Source organism: Chlamydotis macqueenii, chromosome 10 (assembly GCF_036417535.1).
Source record: "Chlamydotis macqueenii isolate bChlMac1 chromosome 10, bChlMac1.mat, whole genome shotgun sequence".
Classification (NCBI taxonomy): Eukaryota; Metazoa; Chordata; class Aves; order Otidiformes; family Otididae; genus Chlamydotis; species Chlamydotis macqueenii.
The window spans coordinates 7,563,724-7,579,083 of NC_141565.1; the positions used below are offsets into that span (position 1 = coordinate 7,563,724).

At 65.5% G+C, this 15,360-nt stretch overlaps 2 protein-coding genes and 1 pseudogene across 2 annotated transcripts; 1 reads left to right on the forward strand and 2 right to left on the reverse strand.

The window, feature by feature from the left end:
- Positions 1–193: 193 nt before the first annotated feature.
- HYAL3 (hyaluronidase 3) lies at positions 194–1,861 on the reverse strand. Its single transcript, XM_086755416.1, has 3 exons — positions 965–1,861; positions 769–858; positions 194–636 (listed from the first exon to the last, which is right to left on the reverse strand). Exons 1-3 carry the CDS (start codon positions 1,859–1,861, stop codon positions 289–291), a joined length of 1,335 nt encoding a protein of 444 aa, XP_086611542.1. The 3' UTR covers positions 194–288.
- Positions 1,862–2,914: 1,053 nt separating this feature from the next.
- On the reverse strand, positions 2,915–4,824 carry NAA80 (N-alpha-acetyltransferase 80, NatH catalytic subunit). Its single transcript, XM_086755421.1, has 2 exons — positions 4,722–4,824; positions 2,915–3,743 (listed from the first exon to the last, which is right to left on the reverse strand). The coding sequence occupies exon 2, from the start codon at positions 3,733–3,735 to the stop codon at positions 3,004–3,006; it is 732 nt and encodes a 243-aa protein (XP_086611547.1). The 5' UTR covers positions 3,736–3,743; positions 4,722–4,824; the 3' UTR covers positions 2,915–3,003.
- On the forward strand, positions 4,076–15,230 carry LOC147599513 (maestro heat-like repeat-containing protein family member 7; annotated as a pseudogene).
- Positions 15,231–15,360: the final 130 nt, after the last annotated feature.

Sequence of the window (15,360 nt, forward strand, 5' to 3'; positions counted from 1 at the left end):
CCCCTTTCCAGGGTAAAGGGGCTGCCAGCTCACTGTGGGATCAGAGCTGAGCCCGTGCAGGGGAACTGAGGCACCAGTGAGTCCATCCAGAGCCAAAGGGGTCTCTGCTGCCTTTCAGAAGCAACAGCAATTGTGCCCAGCCTGAGGGCATCACGGACCACCCCCAGCTTTGCCCACAAGGACCATGCCAGGCTGTGCCATGAGGATTTATTTAACTTAATGAGACAGTAAGAAGAGCTGGACAGTGGTGCTGCCATGGTAGGGGACCGTGGTGGTCCCCAGTCCTGGTCACCAGCCCCACATGCCCCGCGGCAGGCAGGTGTCGGACGGCGGGAAGTCATTGAGCCTGTAGAAGCCCTGAGTGTGGGTGGGTGCCAGGCAGGAGGCTGCAGGGCTGAGCGGGACCCGTCGGGCACAGTCCTCGCCGGCCCAGCCACGGTAGCAGTGGCAGCGAAAAGAGGCCGGCACGCCAGCGCCAAGGTGCAGGAGGCTGCTCAGGTCTTGGGGCTGCCGGCGCACGCAGCGCCCGTGCCCGTGGCACTGCCTGTAGCTGCACTCCCAGGCTGCCACCGTCACGTTGGCCACGTAAGGACCCAGGGTGGACACGAGGTAGTGGCGCAGGCTGGCACAGCTGTCCTGTGGGAGAAGCACCAGTGAGAACCCGCCCTGGCACTGGGGTCCCTCTGGCCACCCCTCACTGGCAGGCACAGGGGACATGGCCATCCCATGCGTCCCGTGCCGGCTCGTGCCACGAGGGGCCATACTCACAGCCGAGCGGGAGTACGACATGTCTCCCCAGAGCACGAGTCCGGCCGCACCCAGTGCCGCGCTCTCCCCGATGGTGTGCACCAGGTCAGCCTACCGGGGAGAGAAATGTGACCAGGATGGGGGCCACAGGCCACATCCCAGTGCCTACCAGGACCCCCGGCACACCCACTGCCAGTCCCGGCCCCGCAGCGCTTACCAGCTCCAGGAATTTGGGCGAACGGCGGAATGAGAGGCGGGAGTAGGCAACCACAGGCAGGAGGCCATTGGTCCCAAAGGCGGCCACGCGCAGGGCCTCACGCAGACGGTGATGCACGTAGTGGCGGCGCAGGGCGGGCGGCAGCGCTGGTGGCAGGTAGATGCTGGGGTAGAGGGCGGCCGAGGCGGCCCAGAGCCAGCCCAGCCGGTTGTTGCGCTGCACCTCCACTGGCTGGCACTGCCCAGTGTAGTTGGCCTCCTTGGCCCAGTTGCCGTTGAGGCAGTCAGGGAAGCGGTAGAAACCCCAGAGCCCCCCCGGGCGCAGGGTCCGGCCCAGCAGAAGCGTCTCCTCCATCAGATCCTGCGCCGCCTGCTCGAACTCCCGCCGGGCCAGCCGGAGCCGCCGCCGTGCTGGCAGGAGGCCATGCTGGTCCTCCACCCACTGTTCCGAGGCAGCCCGGTAGATCCGCTTGCCACCCCAGTTTTGGGCCCAGAGTGGCCTCCACTCCTCCCAGTCCACCACGGCCAGGCCATGGAAAGTGGGGTGCAGGAGGAGGCGGATGTCCCTGGCTGCCCTGGCGAGGTGGGTGCTGAGGGGGACTCGCTGGGGGATGCCCCCGTTCCGGGGGACGCCGTGCCGCGCCAGGTAAGGGTACAGCCCAAACTTGTTCTTGTAGAAGATGGTGATGTTCTGGCCAGCGAAGTGGCCGTCCCAGTTCTCCACGACGCCGTAATCACCGAGGGGCAGCCCCACGCCGAAGCGGCGCTGGCAGCGGCCAGTGGGGATGTTCCACACCACGGCAAAGGGCTGGCCGCCCACCAGCGGCTCCGGCGCTGGGCTCTCCCCACCAGCCGTACCCAGCACCATGCAGGCCCACAGCACCAGCGCTGGCACCATCCTGTGTCACCGGTTGCCTGCGGGGCTGGCACCCTGCAGGCAAAGGAGAGCAGTGAGGGTGAGGCACAGCTGGTGGGCTGGGATCAGCCACAGGGGCCAGGCTGCCCCACAGACACCCACTGCCCACCCGGAAATCCCATGGGACTGAGCAAACTTGGGGGTTTCAGACACCTCGCCGCTGTCAGCGGGCACCTCTACCCGCTGCGCCCTGGTGCCCAGAGCCCCTGCCCACACTACCACAGCTACGGCATGGCTCCCGCATGGCACTGCAAGCTGCCAGCCCTAGTGCCTCAGTTTCCCTGCCGGCTCCTAGCACTGCCTGTAGTGGGGACCCTGTGAACCCCTCTTCCCCATTTTGACACAGGGCTGAGCCAGGCCGGGTGCCCTGCTGAGGGGCTGAGCCCCCCAAGAGGTGTGGTAGGGCCAAAGGGGCAGCTCTGCCCCCAGCCCAGGCAGGGCCGGAGGGTGCCAGTGCCCAGTGCCAGCCATGCGGGGTGAGCGAGTTAGGCAGGGGACGGGCCTGGGGGGCCGGTGACACAGCAAGGACAGCGCTAATCCCCCGGTGCGGGGCCCAGCCGCTCTCCCTGACCTTCCCGCTCCCATTACCGTGCCTCCGGCCCATGCCGACACCAGCTGCTCCTGGGGTGGGGGGGGACACGAGCTGCCTGCCCCCCTCGCAGCGCAGTGCAGGGGACCCTGCAGCCCTGCCCTGCTGCCCCCCAGTCATTGCGTGCCTCAGTTTCCCCCAGCTGCTCAGCAGGGAAAGCAGCAGCCACGCTGGCAGACACAGCACTGCCATCAGCTCCAGCTGCCCCACAGCGAGTCCCCTGGGTGGCAGAGACACTGGTGGGACAGGACAGGGTCCTCGGGACCATTCCCAACTCCAGAGCTTGGGGTGGGCTCAGCTGCCTACCACGCTGGTGGTCCCAGGGCCCCAGCCAGGTGAGCCGGTGTGACCAGGCAGGGCAGGTTGCAGGGAACACCTCCTCACTGGCACCCGCCCTGGCAATGGGGCCAGGGCAAACCGGGAAGGCTGAAGGAGCTGGTGCTAGCCCCGAAAAATGGCAGGCAGGCAGGCAGTGCCAGGGCAGGCAGCTCCTGCCTGCACTCGCTTTTAATCACCGGCTCGGGGCCCCAGCCCCTCAGATGTCCTTCTTCATCCAGAAGATGGGCAGCCCTTTGGCATCACGGTGGGGGGTCTCCAGGAGGCTCTGCCTGCCGCTATCGGCCAGGACTCCCCTCGCCCAGATCACGGTTGGTGGTGGGGGTGGCGGGGGGGCAGCGGGGGGTGGGAGGGGAGGTGGAGGGGCAGAGGGCACCCTTGGCCCAGTGGTGATGGCAACGGCAGAGCCAGGAGCGGCAGAGAAGAGCCGCAGCACCTCGGCGGGTATGGCGGGGCTGAGGAAGGCCACGCTCTGCACCGGCTCGCCCAGGTCGAAGCCCAGGTGCGCGTAGAAGTACTGCTTGTCATGGGTGGTGAGGCGCAGACAGCTGAAACCCCGGGCCCGTGCCCACTGCTCGGTGGCTTCCATCAGCCGCCGCCCATAGCCCTGGCCCCGCAGCGCCCGGGCCACCACCACGCTCTCCACAAAGAGGTCACAGGGCCGGCCAGCCACGCGGGAGAGCCGGACATGGCCCACAAGCTGGCAGGGACCCTCCTGGGCAGTGACGGCTGCAGAGGGGGACTCGGTGGCACCCCGTCTCCGCAGCAGCAACAGGCAGGTAGGGAAGGCGTCCGAGGAGCGTTGGAGCGTGTGAAGCCGCGACGCCCGGCTCTTCCCCCACTCCTCGCCCAGTAGCTCGGCGCAGGCCTCCAGCAGCTCCGGCCTCTGGTGCAGGGGGACCAGGCTCAGCTGCTCCGACACAGAGCCCATTCTTCTCACTAATGGAAGACGAAGCAGGCCACAGCTTAGAGGAGGCAGGGAACACACCGCGTGTGCCATCCCCAGCCCAGCCCCGGCGCAGGCACGGCTCCCCAGTGGATGAGTTTACTGGGGTTAGTGGGGGGTCCGAGGTGTGAACAATAGCACTGCGGTGGGCAAGTGGCGTGTCGTGCTGGCTCCAGGCACCCGTGCCATGAGACCTGCAGGCAAATCTCGCACCACATAACCAGCGGAGAGGGAGAAGGCTCAGGGCTGGCCTTGCTCCCTCCCCAGCCCTGCCACCAGCTCCTGCCACCTGGGCACCTGCCAGAGACCAGCCAGCTCATCACACATGTCCCCAGCCGGCGAGCAAGGGCTGCAGCGCCATGCAGCTGAGCAGACCCCAGCCACGCTGCACCAGTGCAAAGGCCCCGGGGGGCCCCCGCTGGCCTCCGAGGGGCCAGGAGCCCCTGCCACAACCGGCAAGTGATGGCCCGGCAGCTGTTCCTCTTGCAAAGGAGAAGTCACAGGCAGCAGGCGGAACCGTCGTGCTGGCTCATCAGCTGGGGTTGAGCAAACGACCCGGCCCTGCCCCCCCCACCCTCAGAGTGCCCCTCACAGTCACCCCCTCAGCTCAGAGACCCCCGGCTCCCAGCCCACCCTGCACTCCCTGCTTCAGAGGCCAGGCACTGCCTCGATCCCCCACCGACCCCCCAAGGCGGGTGGTGCTTTTCCTTCCTTCTACCCCAGCGAACCCCCCCCGCTGGGACCCCGCCAGCACCCCACCCGCCCTGGGGGGGCGGGGGGAAGGCCGAGTGCAAGGGGAAGCCCCCCGACCCCTGCACGCCTGCCCTCAATCCTGGCCTGCGCCTCGCCAAGCTCCCCCCAGCCCGGTGCCCAGTTCAACCCCTCGCCCCCTACGCCGGTCCCTCTCCAGCCCCCCCGCCCAGGGGCTCGGGGCTTCCCCCCGTGCCCACCCTCCTCCTGCCCGCGCTCACCCTGCCGCCGGCTCCCGCGCCCTCGGTGCCTGCGCGGCAGGAAGCAGCCCAGAACCGCGGCCAACCGCAGCGCCCGGTTCTGCTTCCCCGGCGGGAAGCACGCGGGACCCACACGGGCCGTCCCCCCCGCGCCATAACCCCGACCCACACCGCGCAACGGCGCACAGCCCCGCACGGCGACCCCCCCAACGGCTGCACTTCCACGGACGCGCGGCCGCCACGCGATCGCTGACCGGTGACCGAGCTCCCCTCCCCCCCCCCCCCCGGCCCCGAACCAGCCCGCACCGACCTGCCGGCCCCGCTGCCGCGGGCGAGCCCCCACTTCCGCCGCCTCATCCCGCTGAGCGACCCCTGGCGGCCGGAGGGGCAGCAGGAGGAGTCCGGGGCAGGGGGGGATCAGTGGGCTTGGGGGGCTGAAGTTGGGGCGCTTTGTGACACCCTGTGTCAGCCGGCCCGGCCTGCACGGCGTCTGGGAGGACAGTGTTGGGACAGGGTGGGAGCGAGGAGCCCCCTGAGGAGGGCCGCCTGTGCCCCACTGCCCCTGGCCGGGCAGCCCCGGGTGCTGCGCGGTCCCCCTCACCCCTTTCCTCCGTCTGTCCCTCCCGCAGGATGGACAGGAGGCCCCCTGAGCGCCCCAAGCTTGCCTGGGAGGAGAGGGGAGCTGCCCCGGCTCGCTCCTCCCGGCCACAGCCCAGCGAGGAGAGCCGAGTGCAGCCGCTGCTGGCGGGTGAGTGTGTGGGCGCTGCGGGCAGGGGGCTGCCCACCCTGCCTGCCCTGCCCTCGGGGCTCCCACGGCGCAGCAGCCAGGCAGCCAGCCTTGTCATGGCATCCCCGGGACAGGGACCCTCCTTGCCGCCCGCTGCCGGCGCCTCCCTGGCCCGGGCATGCCCAGGCCCCCTCCCCGTGCTGCCCTCCGGCATTGTGCCCTCTCCCCTGGGGCGCACAGGGGACATCTGTGTCCCAGCCTTGAGCCAGGGCTGCTGACATCCCCGGCAGCTGGGCACAGGGCTGCGGTTGTCCCCCCTGCCTGTCCCCAGCCCTGCCTGCTCTCTCTTGGCCAGGTTCGCACTGCTCCGCCTCAGCTGAGCCCAGGGAGGAAGGGGAAGAGACCCTGGCCACCATCCGAGCCTGCCTCGCGACCACACCAAAGGTATCCACGGCCGCTTCTACGAGGCTGCGCCCACATGTCCCGGCCGCTCTTTGTTCCCCCATCCCATGCTCGGGAGGTGCCAGGGGCCGTGCGAGGCCCCGCCGGCTGTCTCTCCCTCCTGACGCTGTCTGTCTGTCCGTGCCCTCCCTGGCTGGCAGGAAGAGGACCAGAAGCTGAAGTTTCTGGCTGCCATCTGCACCATCTGCAGCATCGCCAAGGTGGACTCCGGGCTGTGGAGCATACTTTGCCTCTGGCAGTGGGAGATGATGGAGACCATCAAGGTGTGGGGACGGCCAGCCAGGCTGAGGCAGGGGCAGGGGCAGGGGCATGGGCAGGGGCCCAGCCCTGGGGACAGGAGGTAGCGGGGATGCGCATGAGCACTGCTCCGTGTCTCCATCCTGGGAGATCCTCCAAAGCCAGCTAGGTGGCCCGGCTGGAGCCGAGACTTGGACCCAACGACGGCCGTGTCCCGATGTGTCCCACCCTGCTCTGCTCCCCAGGCGCTGCTGCTAGAGGAGCCCGCTGGCCACCTGGGCACCGCGGTGCGGCAGCAAGCCATGCTGGCCATCACCTCCATGAGGTAACTGCCCAAGCCCCCAGCTTGGCGTCCCCGGTGCCCGGCAGCTGCCACAGACACGGGCCATCGCCATTCCCAGCCCAGGCTTCCAGGGCTGCCCCCAAGACTCTACCCCTCTTGCAGACCCTGGCCGCGGTGGACAGCATGCTGCAGACGCTGGTACACAGCGCCGACAGCGTCGGCCTCCTGGAGCTGCAGAACATCTTGCAGGTCTGGCCTTGGCACAGGGTTCCCACGGGCAGTAACCCCCAGCTGGAGCGGTGCCCCCCCAGCACCTGCTGCAGGGAGGGGGGCAGGGAACGTGCCTCCTTCCCTGCCGTGCCCCCCGCCCCAGCCCCCTGCCTTCTGGCTGGGTGACAAAGCCCCTTCTCCTCCTGCCCCAGCTCACCCCACCCCTGCAGCCTTGCCCGCTGCCCGTCCTGCCCAACACTCCCTCCCAGATGCACCTGCCTGCGTGGCAAGGGAAGCCCAGCCCAGGGGCTCCCCGCCTCTGGCTTCACCGTGGGCCATATCCCAGAGCCCCCAGCGCAGGTGCCCAGGGAGGCGGTCACCTCAAAGCCTTGGGGTGGGTGGGTGGGGGCCAGAGGGACTTTTTTTCGCGGGGGCAGTGAGCGGAAGGCAGCAGAGGCAGCGGCAGGAGCGGGATGCAGTGACCTGCCTGGCCACAGCAGGCTGCTGCGAGGGGCAAGACGGATGCGTGCCCCATCCCCGGCACTGCCCCAGAGCAAGCCTGGCCAGGCAAGCACGGTGCCGTGCTGTGCCGAGCCACCTCCCTGGCACACCAGCAGCTTTTCTCCTCCCAGTTCCTGCTGCCCTTCACCGATTCCCAGCCGGCAGCGGTGCAGGAGAGGGCCGTGACACGGATTGCTGAGCTCACCAACTTCATCACCACCTACACCCTGCCGCAGGTACCGAGCTCGTGCTCTGGGCAGCCCCAGGCCCCATCCCTGTGCCCCTGAGCCCCGGCGCCCCCCAGGGAAGCTGGGCGCCCAACCAGCAGGAGGTGGGGAGCCGGGGTCTTTGCCCTGCTCCTGTCCTGCTCTTGCTCTCTCCTAGAGCACAGGGACAGGCAGCACCCTGGGGCCGCCAGCCCTGCCCTGCTCTGGGCTGCTGCCTGACCGCTCTGGGAGCAGCTGGGGCTCGCCTTGTGCCCGGCCTCACCCTGTGCCCGTGCTGCTTCTCTTCCCCAGCTCTGCCCCTGCTTTGCACAAGCCACGCGCTTCAGACATCAGTGTCCCAAGGCGCACAGGTTTGTGATGCTAGGGAGGCTGGTGGGACACCTCACCCTCTGCGGTGCCTCCAAGGACAGCAGGACCTGCGAGCAGGCTGCAGAGGCTCTCTATCACCTGCACGTCTTCATCCTCCAGCAGAAAAGTAAGAGAAGCCATGTCGGGCTGGTTCCCCCCAGGCGTGGGCAGCCAGGGCCCACTCTCCTCAGCAAGGGAAAGCCAGATCCAACTCACCTGCCTGCCTGCAGGCCGAAAAGACATTTCCCCTCATCCCCGCTCGCAAGAGCCCTGGACCTCCCTGGGTATATGCTCCCTGGACCTGGCTGCGTGCCCTCTTTCTTTGCCAGCCACTTTTCAGCCCCACGCTCTGTAAGAGCACCTCCAGCTCTGCACCCTCTCTCTGAGCGCATGGATTTTCCTTCTCTTCAGGCAGGTGGGGGGATCCTGGCCTCACCCTGCATGTCATCCGGCAGCAGCAGCAGCAGGTTCAGAATTTCTGGCAAGAGAAGCGGTGCTGGCACGTTTTGCGAATCAGGCACACCAAAAAAACCTTCATGGTAAGAAGTGACTTTGGCTCCTGGCTGGTCAGCGTGAGTGAAGGGACGGATGATGCATGGAGATGAGGAGTGCTCGTGCTGTTCCTGAGGAGCAACTGGGCAAAGGCCCCAAGCAAGCTCCGGTTCCCCACGAGACTCTGACCCCCGGGGTCAATTCTGCTTCCCAGCGCAGCCTGGCTCTGTGTCCCACTCTCACTGCACAGCCGAGATGCTCTGGGTGACACTCTAGGTGACAAATCTCCCCTCCTCTACTTCCTCCTGCAGATGTTTGTGCAATACCTCAGGCCCTCTGACCGGGTAGACGTCATGCTCATGGCCATCAAGAGCCTGAGAGCTGAAAGCACCTACAGCATCAAGGTGGCTGCCCACATGGTGGAGGTTCTTGTGGAGGAGTCTGACTTCCGGCAGGAACAGGTGAGCAGCCATGGCTGACACGGCCGATGGTCTGGCCCAGCGGGGCACCGTTCCTCCCCCGGCTCCACACCTGGCCAGCGCTGAGGCTGTCTCAAGCCGGCACACCGCAACGGAAATGGAAGCAGCTCCCAGCAGGAGCTGGGGACGTGGCCACACTGGCCCTGCTAACGTCCTCACTCCCACCTGTGTCTCCCCTCCAGTTGCTGAAGATTGTGGGGGCCATCTACAGAAACCTGCCCTCCATCTTGGCAGTGGTAGCCCGCAACAGCCTGGACAGGGCCCTGCTGGTGCTGACGGGCAAACACCCCAGAGAGATGGTGGCCAGCCTGCTGCAGTGCTCCCCGATGTGCACCCGGTATGGGCTCCATCAGCCTTTTGGGGCTCCTCTCACGCTGGGAGAGGGGCCCCAAGACCCTCCCGAGGGACTTCAGCCGGCCATCCTCCGGCGTGTCCCCGCTGACAGAGCCCTGGCTTCCCGCAGTGTCGCTGTGGACATGTGGAAGGTGATGCTCTCTGAGCCCCAGGCGGCGCAGAGGGTGCTGGGGGAGCTGCTCAGCACGCTGATGAGCCCGTCGCTGTGCAAAACCTCCCCCAAGGACAATGCACACATCCTCTCCTTGGCTGTGAGTTGCTGGATGAGGCCTCGCTGAGCTCTGGAGCTGCTCTCAGCTGTGCGGGGCCCCCGCTCCCCTTCCCTGCCCACCCTGAGCCTTGACCTCCCCAGAGACACGGCGACAACTTGGTGTCTGGGTGTCTTCCGCAGGCAGCCAGGGCCATAAGCGAGATCCTGCTGCAGGAGGTGGGGGCGAATCAGGCGGATGAGTCCCCCTGCCTCCAGGAGGTGGAGGCAATTTTCCCCCAGCTCTTCCTGGCGATGCTGATCCAAGTGTCGTTCACCACCAAGCTGACACCGCAGGAGGTGTACATCTTCTGGAAGCATCACCAAGAGAATATGCTCACTCCCATCAGGTGCTCCATCCCTGTCCTCTCATCCCTGCCAGCCACCCGGAACCAAGCTGGGGGTCCCGGTGGGAGCTGGGCGTTTCTCCTTGTGCAGGTCTGTGGTGCACTCCACAAAACGGCTGCTGTGCAGCATGGGCTATGAGAGCCAGGCGGTGGCCATCGAGACGCTGGGTGGCTGGGAGGCCCTGCTCAGCGCCCAGAGCCACCTCACGGGAGTGCGCATGGTGGCCAGGTGAGAGCCCCTTCTCCATGCTCCCCAGGGACCGGGCACGCCACGCCCTCCTTTTGGGCTGATGGCAGGGGCGTCCCCATTGCTCGGAGAAAGTGCTGCAGACTGGTGATGTCCAGACTGGGGCAAACCCCAAAGAGATGTGCGCACCTGGCTCAAGCCTGACGGTGCCTCCTTCTCCCTGCCAGGGAGATGATGAAGACCCCGACAGACCTGCGCACCTCCATCTTCCACCATCTGGTACAGCTCCTCAGGGTGGAAGACCCCATTCAGGAGATGGCCCTCATGGTTTTCCTCATCGAGGTGAGCCTAATGGCACTGCTCCAAGCTCCCTCTGACGTTCGGCTCTCCCACGCCCACCGCTACGAGGGGAGCCGGGGCAGCGGGTGGCCTCCGGTCGGCATTGTGGAGGGGCAGGCGAACAACCAACACGGTGTGGTGTGGGGCACGGGGGCTCTCCGCAATCCCTGCCGCCTCCGTCTGGGCTTGGTCTTGCCCTGGCGTCCTGGCCCTGAGCTGACGGTCAGAGCCGGCACCTCACCTCACCAGCTCCCGCTGCGTGTGTTTCAGATGCTGGACTGCACCGACCTCAGCCAAGAGCTGGACCGTGCCCTGGCAATCTTCCCCATGTACCTGCAGAGCCAGTGCCTGGGGATGTCCAGCCTGGTGCTCAGGGGGATCCTCAGGCTCACCGAGAGGCCTGACACGGTGAGTCGGGGGCAGCTGGGACAGCAGCCCGGGGTGGAGCAGGGGGCGGTGGGTAACGCGGCTGTGCTGGTGAGCCCTGTCCGCCGGGACCTTGCCCTCCTCACCCGCGCTGCCTGCCCAGGAGCCGGCAGGGTGCCCGATGTTCACCGAGGTCGCTGCTTAACAACAAGGAGGTGGCGTGTCTCACACAGGCAAGGAGAACCCTCGTCCTGATGCAGCACGTCATGGAGCAGCTGCAGAGTGCTGACGGTGACGCCGCCGCCCTGGCCCTGCTTGTGCTCAGCAACATGCTCCAGCTGCTGGAGGGGAACGCGCCCAGCCTCACCGCCCTGCTGCTGGCCAGCAAGCTCCAGCCACTCTTTGACCACGTAAGGCTGGGGGAGAGCCCCGTGCCCCCCTCACCAGGCACCTCCGTTCACACCTCCCAGCGCAGCCCTCCTGCTCTGCAGGGGGATGCTTTGCCCCGCAGCCCCCAGACCCCATTGCTGCCCTCCGTGGCTCCGTGCTGCGTCCCAGAGCCCCTGCATAGACTCACCCCGGCTCAGCCTCCCTGCTGCAGAGGACGCTCCTGGCAGGACAGCAGCAGGCATGCTGAGCCCCACCAATCCCCACCCTGCCCTGGCAGCATCCCCCAGCCCTCCACAGGCTCTCCCTCACCAGCCCCCAGCCCCGGGGACCCCAGCCCCTCTGGGTGACCTTCTGCGTGCCACAGCTCACTGCCTTTTGGAGCAGGGTTGCCTGCCTCCGCTTTTCCGCCTCCACCTCAGCCCCTTGCTCAGCACGGGCTTGGGGCTGAGCTCCCCATCCCTTCCTCCCCCAGGAGTCGGACACCGTGCGGGAGCTCTCCATCCAGCTCTTCCAGAGCACAATGGGGGTTGTGGCACGCGCTGAAAAGAAGAAGATGAAGCAGGTGGTGTGGGACAGCCTGCTGCCACTGCTCTTTCACCTGCATGACGAGAACAAGAACGTGGCCAAGGTGGGGTTCCCAACCTGACCAAAACGTTGAAGCCCCGACGGGCTTCCAGCCAGAGAGGGTGGCTGCCCTGATCTCCCCCTGGGAGATGCCGAACCCGGGGGCAGCATCAGTGCCCAGCTGGTGCCTCTTCCCGGCACGGGCCGGGACAGGCTCTGAGCCCTGCCAAGAGGGGGGACACGGGCTCCTGTGGCCCTGCTGATGGTGGTGGCATCTCTGCTGCTCACCAGGCCTCCCAGGAAGCCCTCCACTGCGCTGGCCTGTTCCTAAAGTGGAGGCAGCTGGCGCAGCTGGCCAAGACCACGCAGGCGTGGAGGATCAGCGAGTGCCTGGTAAGCACGGCCCCAACACCCCCGCCATCCTCCCTGGGTGAGCCCTGCTCTGTGCCCAGCGCGGGGGACGGAGGGCTGTGCCCCCACGGCTGCACACAGCCTCCCAGAGCAGGCTCTGCTCCAGGCTGTCCTCGGCCCCGGGGTCCCAAAGGGGACCCTGCCACCAGCATGGCGCCCTGGTGTCCCCGGGTAGCCCTCTGCTCCCTCCAAAACCCAATGCCGCACGGCAGGGAGCTGGGGGGAAGGAGGGTGGCCCTGGGCAGGGGGACAGCCCGACTCGGGGCCAGCTCTGCACCAATCCTGCGCCGTTCTCCTCCCTCCAGCTGGCCAGGAAGAGCAGCAGGGCCGAGGTCTACCTGCGCCAGAGCCAGCCCTACCTGCAGAGCCCACAGGAGACCCTGCGGCGAGAAGCTGTCAGGTTCATCGGTGAGCCACGAGCCCTGGGGTCCCTGCCTCTCTTGGGCACCCCTTCACCCCTCCCACCCCTGGCAGGAGGCTCATCCACCCCCTCCCCGATGCTGCACCTCCCCGGGGAGCTGTGCGGCCAGGCAGGCTGCATGGCAGGGTCCCTAACACGCGGTGGGGTCCCCGACACACTGTGTCCCCCCAGGGCTCATCGGGCGGCAGCTGAATGAGCCCGAGGAGATGGAGAACATCATCCAGAGTGAGTAAGGGCAGCGGGGAGGACGAAGGACTCCCAGCCAGGGCTCCCCCCCAGCCCGGCCAAAGGGGGCTTTGCTGCCACTGCGTCTGTGGGGAGGGGGGTGTTTCTGGATGGGGTTGTTCCTGACCAGCAGCCCCAGCGCAGCCACCTGCCCCCTGGCTCCCTCCTAGCCCCAGGAATCTTGGGCTGCAATGTGCCCTGCCTGGAGGGGACAAAGGGCTGTCACCTCACCCCTGCTGCTTTGTCCCCACAGTCCTTGAAGAGGCAAAGAACGACACCAGCCTCCCGGTCCGTTCCCTGGCGTCTCAGGTCACCCTCATCCTCCAAGAAACACGGCGGAGGCCCAGGTTTAATCTGCGGCGACGGATCTCACAGGTGCTGAGGGCGTGGAGGAGGTGATGGCACTCGGCCCCCAGTGGGGACTCTGCTCCCACAGAGACGAAGCCGCAGCCCCAGCCCCACGACGCTCTGCGGGCTGAGGCATGCCCACTTCCCCAAGTCAAAGAGGAGAAGAGAGACCTCAGCCCCACAAGAGCCAGCATCTTCTGCAGAACGGCAGGACTGCTGCTCTTTCCAGTGGGCAACACCTGAAACTGAAGGCTTCCCAGGACCTGGCTCTGCCCTCTGCAAGGTTCAGCCTGACCGGAGCTCTGGAAGACTCTGTTTTATTCAAAAAAAATAATAAACCCAAAAAATAAAACCACCTTTATTTACAGCTTTTTTTTTTTTAAAAAAATCACACTCTTGCTCACAGGAAAAATCTACTCTTAAAAACGTGGTTGGGCTTAAACACAACCTGGGTGTGTTGGTTTTGTTCAGCGTGGGGGAGGCTGTGATGGCAGCTTCTGCAAGAAGCTTCTAGAAGTTTCCCCTTTGTCCAGTGGACACGGCCGGGCCTAGGGCGGACCTGCCGCTGGCCAGGGCCGAGCTAATTGGTAGCAGAACGTTCCCTGACAAGGCCTCTGTGATAACGTATTTAAGAAGGGGAAAAATAAAAAGAAAAAAAGAGAGAAGTTGTGAAGAAGCTGAGTGGGGGCAGCGAGCCTTGTGGGCCTTGTGGCCCTCAGCCTCCGGCCTCCCCCGGGGCAGCCATCTTGGCCCCATTCAGCCCAGCTCGGCTGCAAGAAGTGGAGGGGAGATGAGATGGACGATGTGACGGGAACCTGAGAGGCGTCTGCCTGCCTGTTGTGAAGAATTTTTTGTGAGAGGAACGGCTGCAGACGCCAAGGGGAGTGAAGGAGGGGGAGCAGTAATGCTGCTACGGGCAGAGATTCCCCTGCAGCCTGCGGTGCAGCCCATGGTGGAGCAGGTTGTCCCCCTGCAGCCCATGGAGGGCCCCACGCCGGGGCAGGCGGAGGCCTGAAGCAGGCTGTGGCCCGTGGAGGGCCCGCTGGGCCAGCTGTTCGGGAGGGACTGCACCCCGTGGAAAAACGACCCACGCTGGAGCAGTTTATCGAGGACTGTAGCCCGCGCGAGGGATTCATTGCTGGAGCAGGGGGGGAATGTGAGGAGTTCTTGCCCCGAGGAGGAAGGGGTGGCGTAAAGCGACGTGTGATGGCCTGACCATAACCCGCATTCCCTCTTCCCCCCTGTGCCGCTTGGAGTGGGGAAAGGAGGTGGAGATAATTGAATATAAAGTTGAGCCCGGGAAGAGGAGGGGTGGGAAGAAGTTGTCTTCTTCCCTTTCGCATTCTCCTGCTTTGGTTGTGTGAGAAATAGCCACACACCATGAAAAATTCGCACCGACCCCTCTGTGCCCGCACCGCTTCCTTCCCGGCCCTGCTGTTATAAAATGATTAAGCAATGTAATTCTAGAACAACGTGGTTTTTTGTCTGTTGTAGCGATATTAGGCGGTGTTTGCTGTCCGTGTCCCTGCAGTCACATAGGACAGACTTCCTATGTCACCTGTTAATCCTCAGAGAGAACTGGGAGTTTTAGGATTGTCGGGAAAATGTCTTATTCTCCTTGTTAAAAGTCAGCCTGGCACAGCTCTGGTGGTGGAGAGGGATGGTAGAACGAAGGCTGGCCGCGAGGACAAAGCATAGAACGGGTCCTGAGGCAGAACTTGAGGGGTAAAGAAGAGGAAGGAGCATCGTGACCTGTTCTCAACAGCACGCGTGGAGAGTTTTAAGGAAAGCTCAACCAACGGAGTGGAGGAGGGGGCGCGCTGGCGACCCCCAGGACCACCAGACAACGCTCAACTCAAAATACTGATCATGCACAAGTGGGTGGGGAATATTATAATGATTTCTAGAAAAAGTAATGACAGTGTATCAATATTCTGTGAATTTTTCATGATTATGTACGAAGTTACTGAATTCATTCTGTCCAGATTTTTAGACCAGTATGCACGCTAGGTGGGAGGATTCCCCGTGCATCTAGCACCTCAATAAGGAATGCCTGCTTCTTAATGCTCCGTTTCGTTAGAGAGTTTCATTGCAATTACGGTGACACTGCCACCCTCGGGCAGGGCCCCCCGTGCCGCCTCGTGTGGCTCCGCAGGCCCAGGCTGGGCTCAGTGGGGCTGTGGGCCCTGGGCGGGGAGCTGGGGCGATGCCCCCGCCCTGATTCCAGACAAAGGCTGGTGGAACCCCCAAGCGCGTCATGGCAACCGTAACCGGGAAGACCCAGCCGGACCCCAACAGTTCCCGATCTCTGCGGCTGAGCGCACAGGAGGGCGTCCAGCGTCCCTGTGTGCCCAGCAGCCTTTGAGCGAGGGAAGCGCCGCGGGCCTGCTCCGCGGCCTCGTGTGTGAGAGCTAAGAGCCTCGGCGTGCCGAGGGGCTGGGGGCTGCGCCCCAGCTCAACCCGGCCACAGGTGGGGGTGGCATCAGGCCCCGGGG

What these genes read in the sequence shown, in the direction of transcription:
- HYAL3 (XM_086755416.1), bottom strand. Translation starts at nt 1,861, where the DNA reads ATGGTGCCAGCGCTGGTGCTGTGGGCCTGCATGGTGCTGGGTACGGCT. An exon ending in CGCCCAAATTCCTGGAGCTG is followed by an intron (nt 859 to 964) that starts GTAAGCGCTGCG and finishes TCTCCCCGGTAG; the next exon opens with GCTGACCTGGTGCACACCAT. An exon ending in TGTCGTACTCCCGCTCGGCT is followed by an intron (nt 637 to 768) that starts GTGAGTATGGCC and finishes CTTCTCCCACAG; the next exon opens with GACAGCTGTGCCAGCCTGCG.
- NAA80 (XM_086755421.1), bottom strand. Translation starts at nt 3,735, where the DNA reads ATGGGCTCTGTGTCGGAGCAGCTGAGCCTGGTCCCCCTGCACCAGAGG.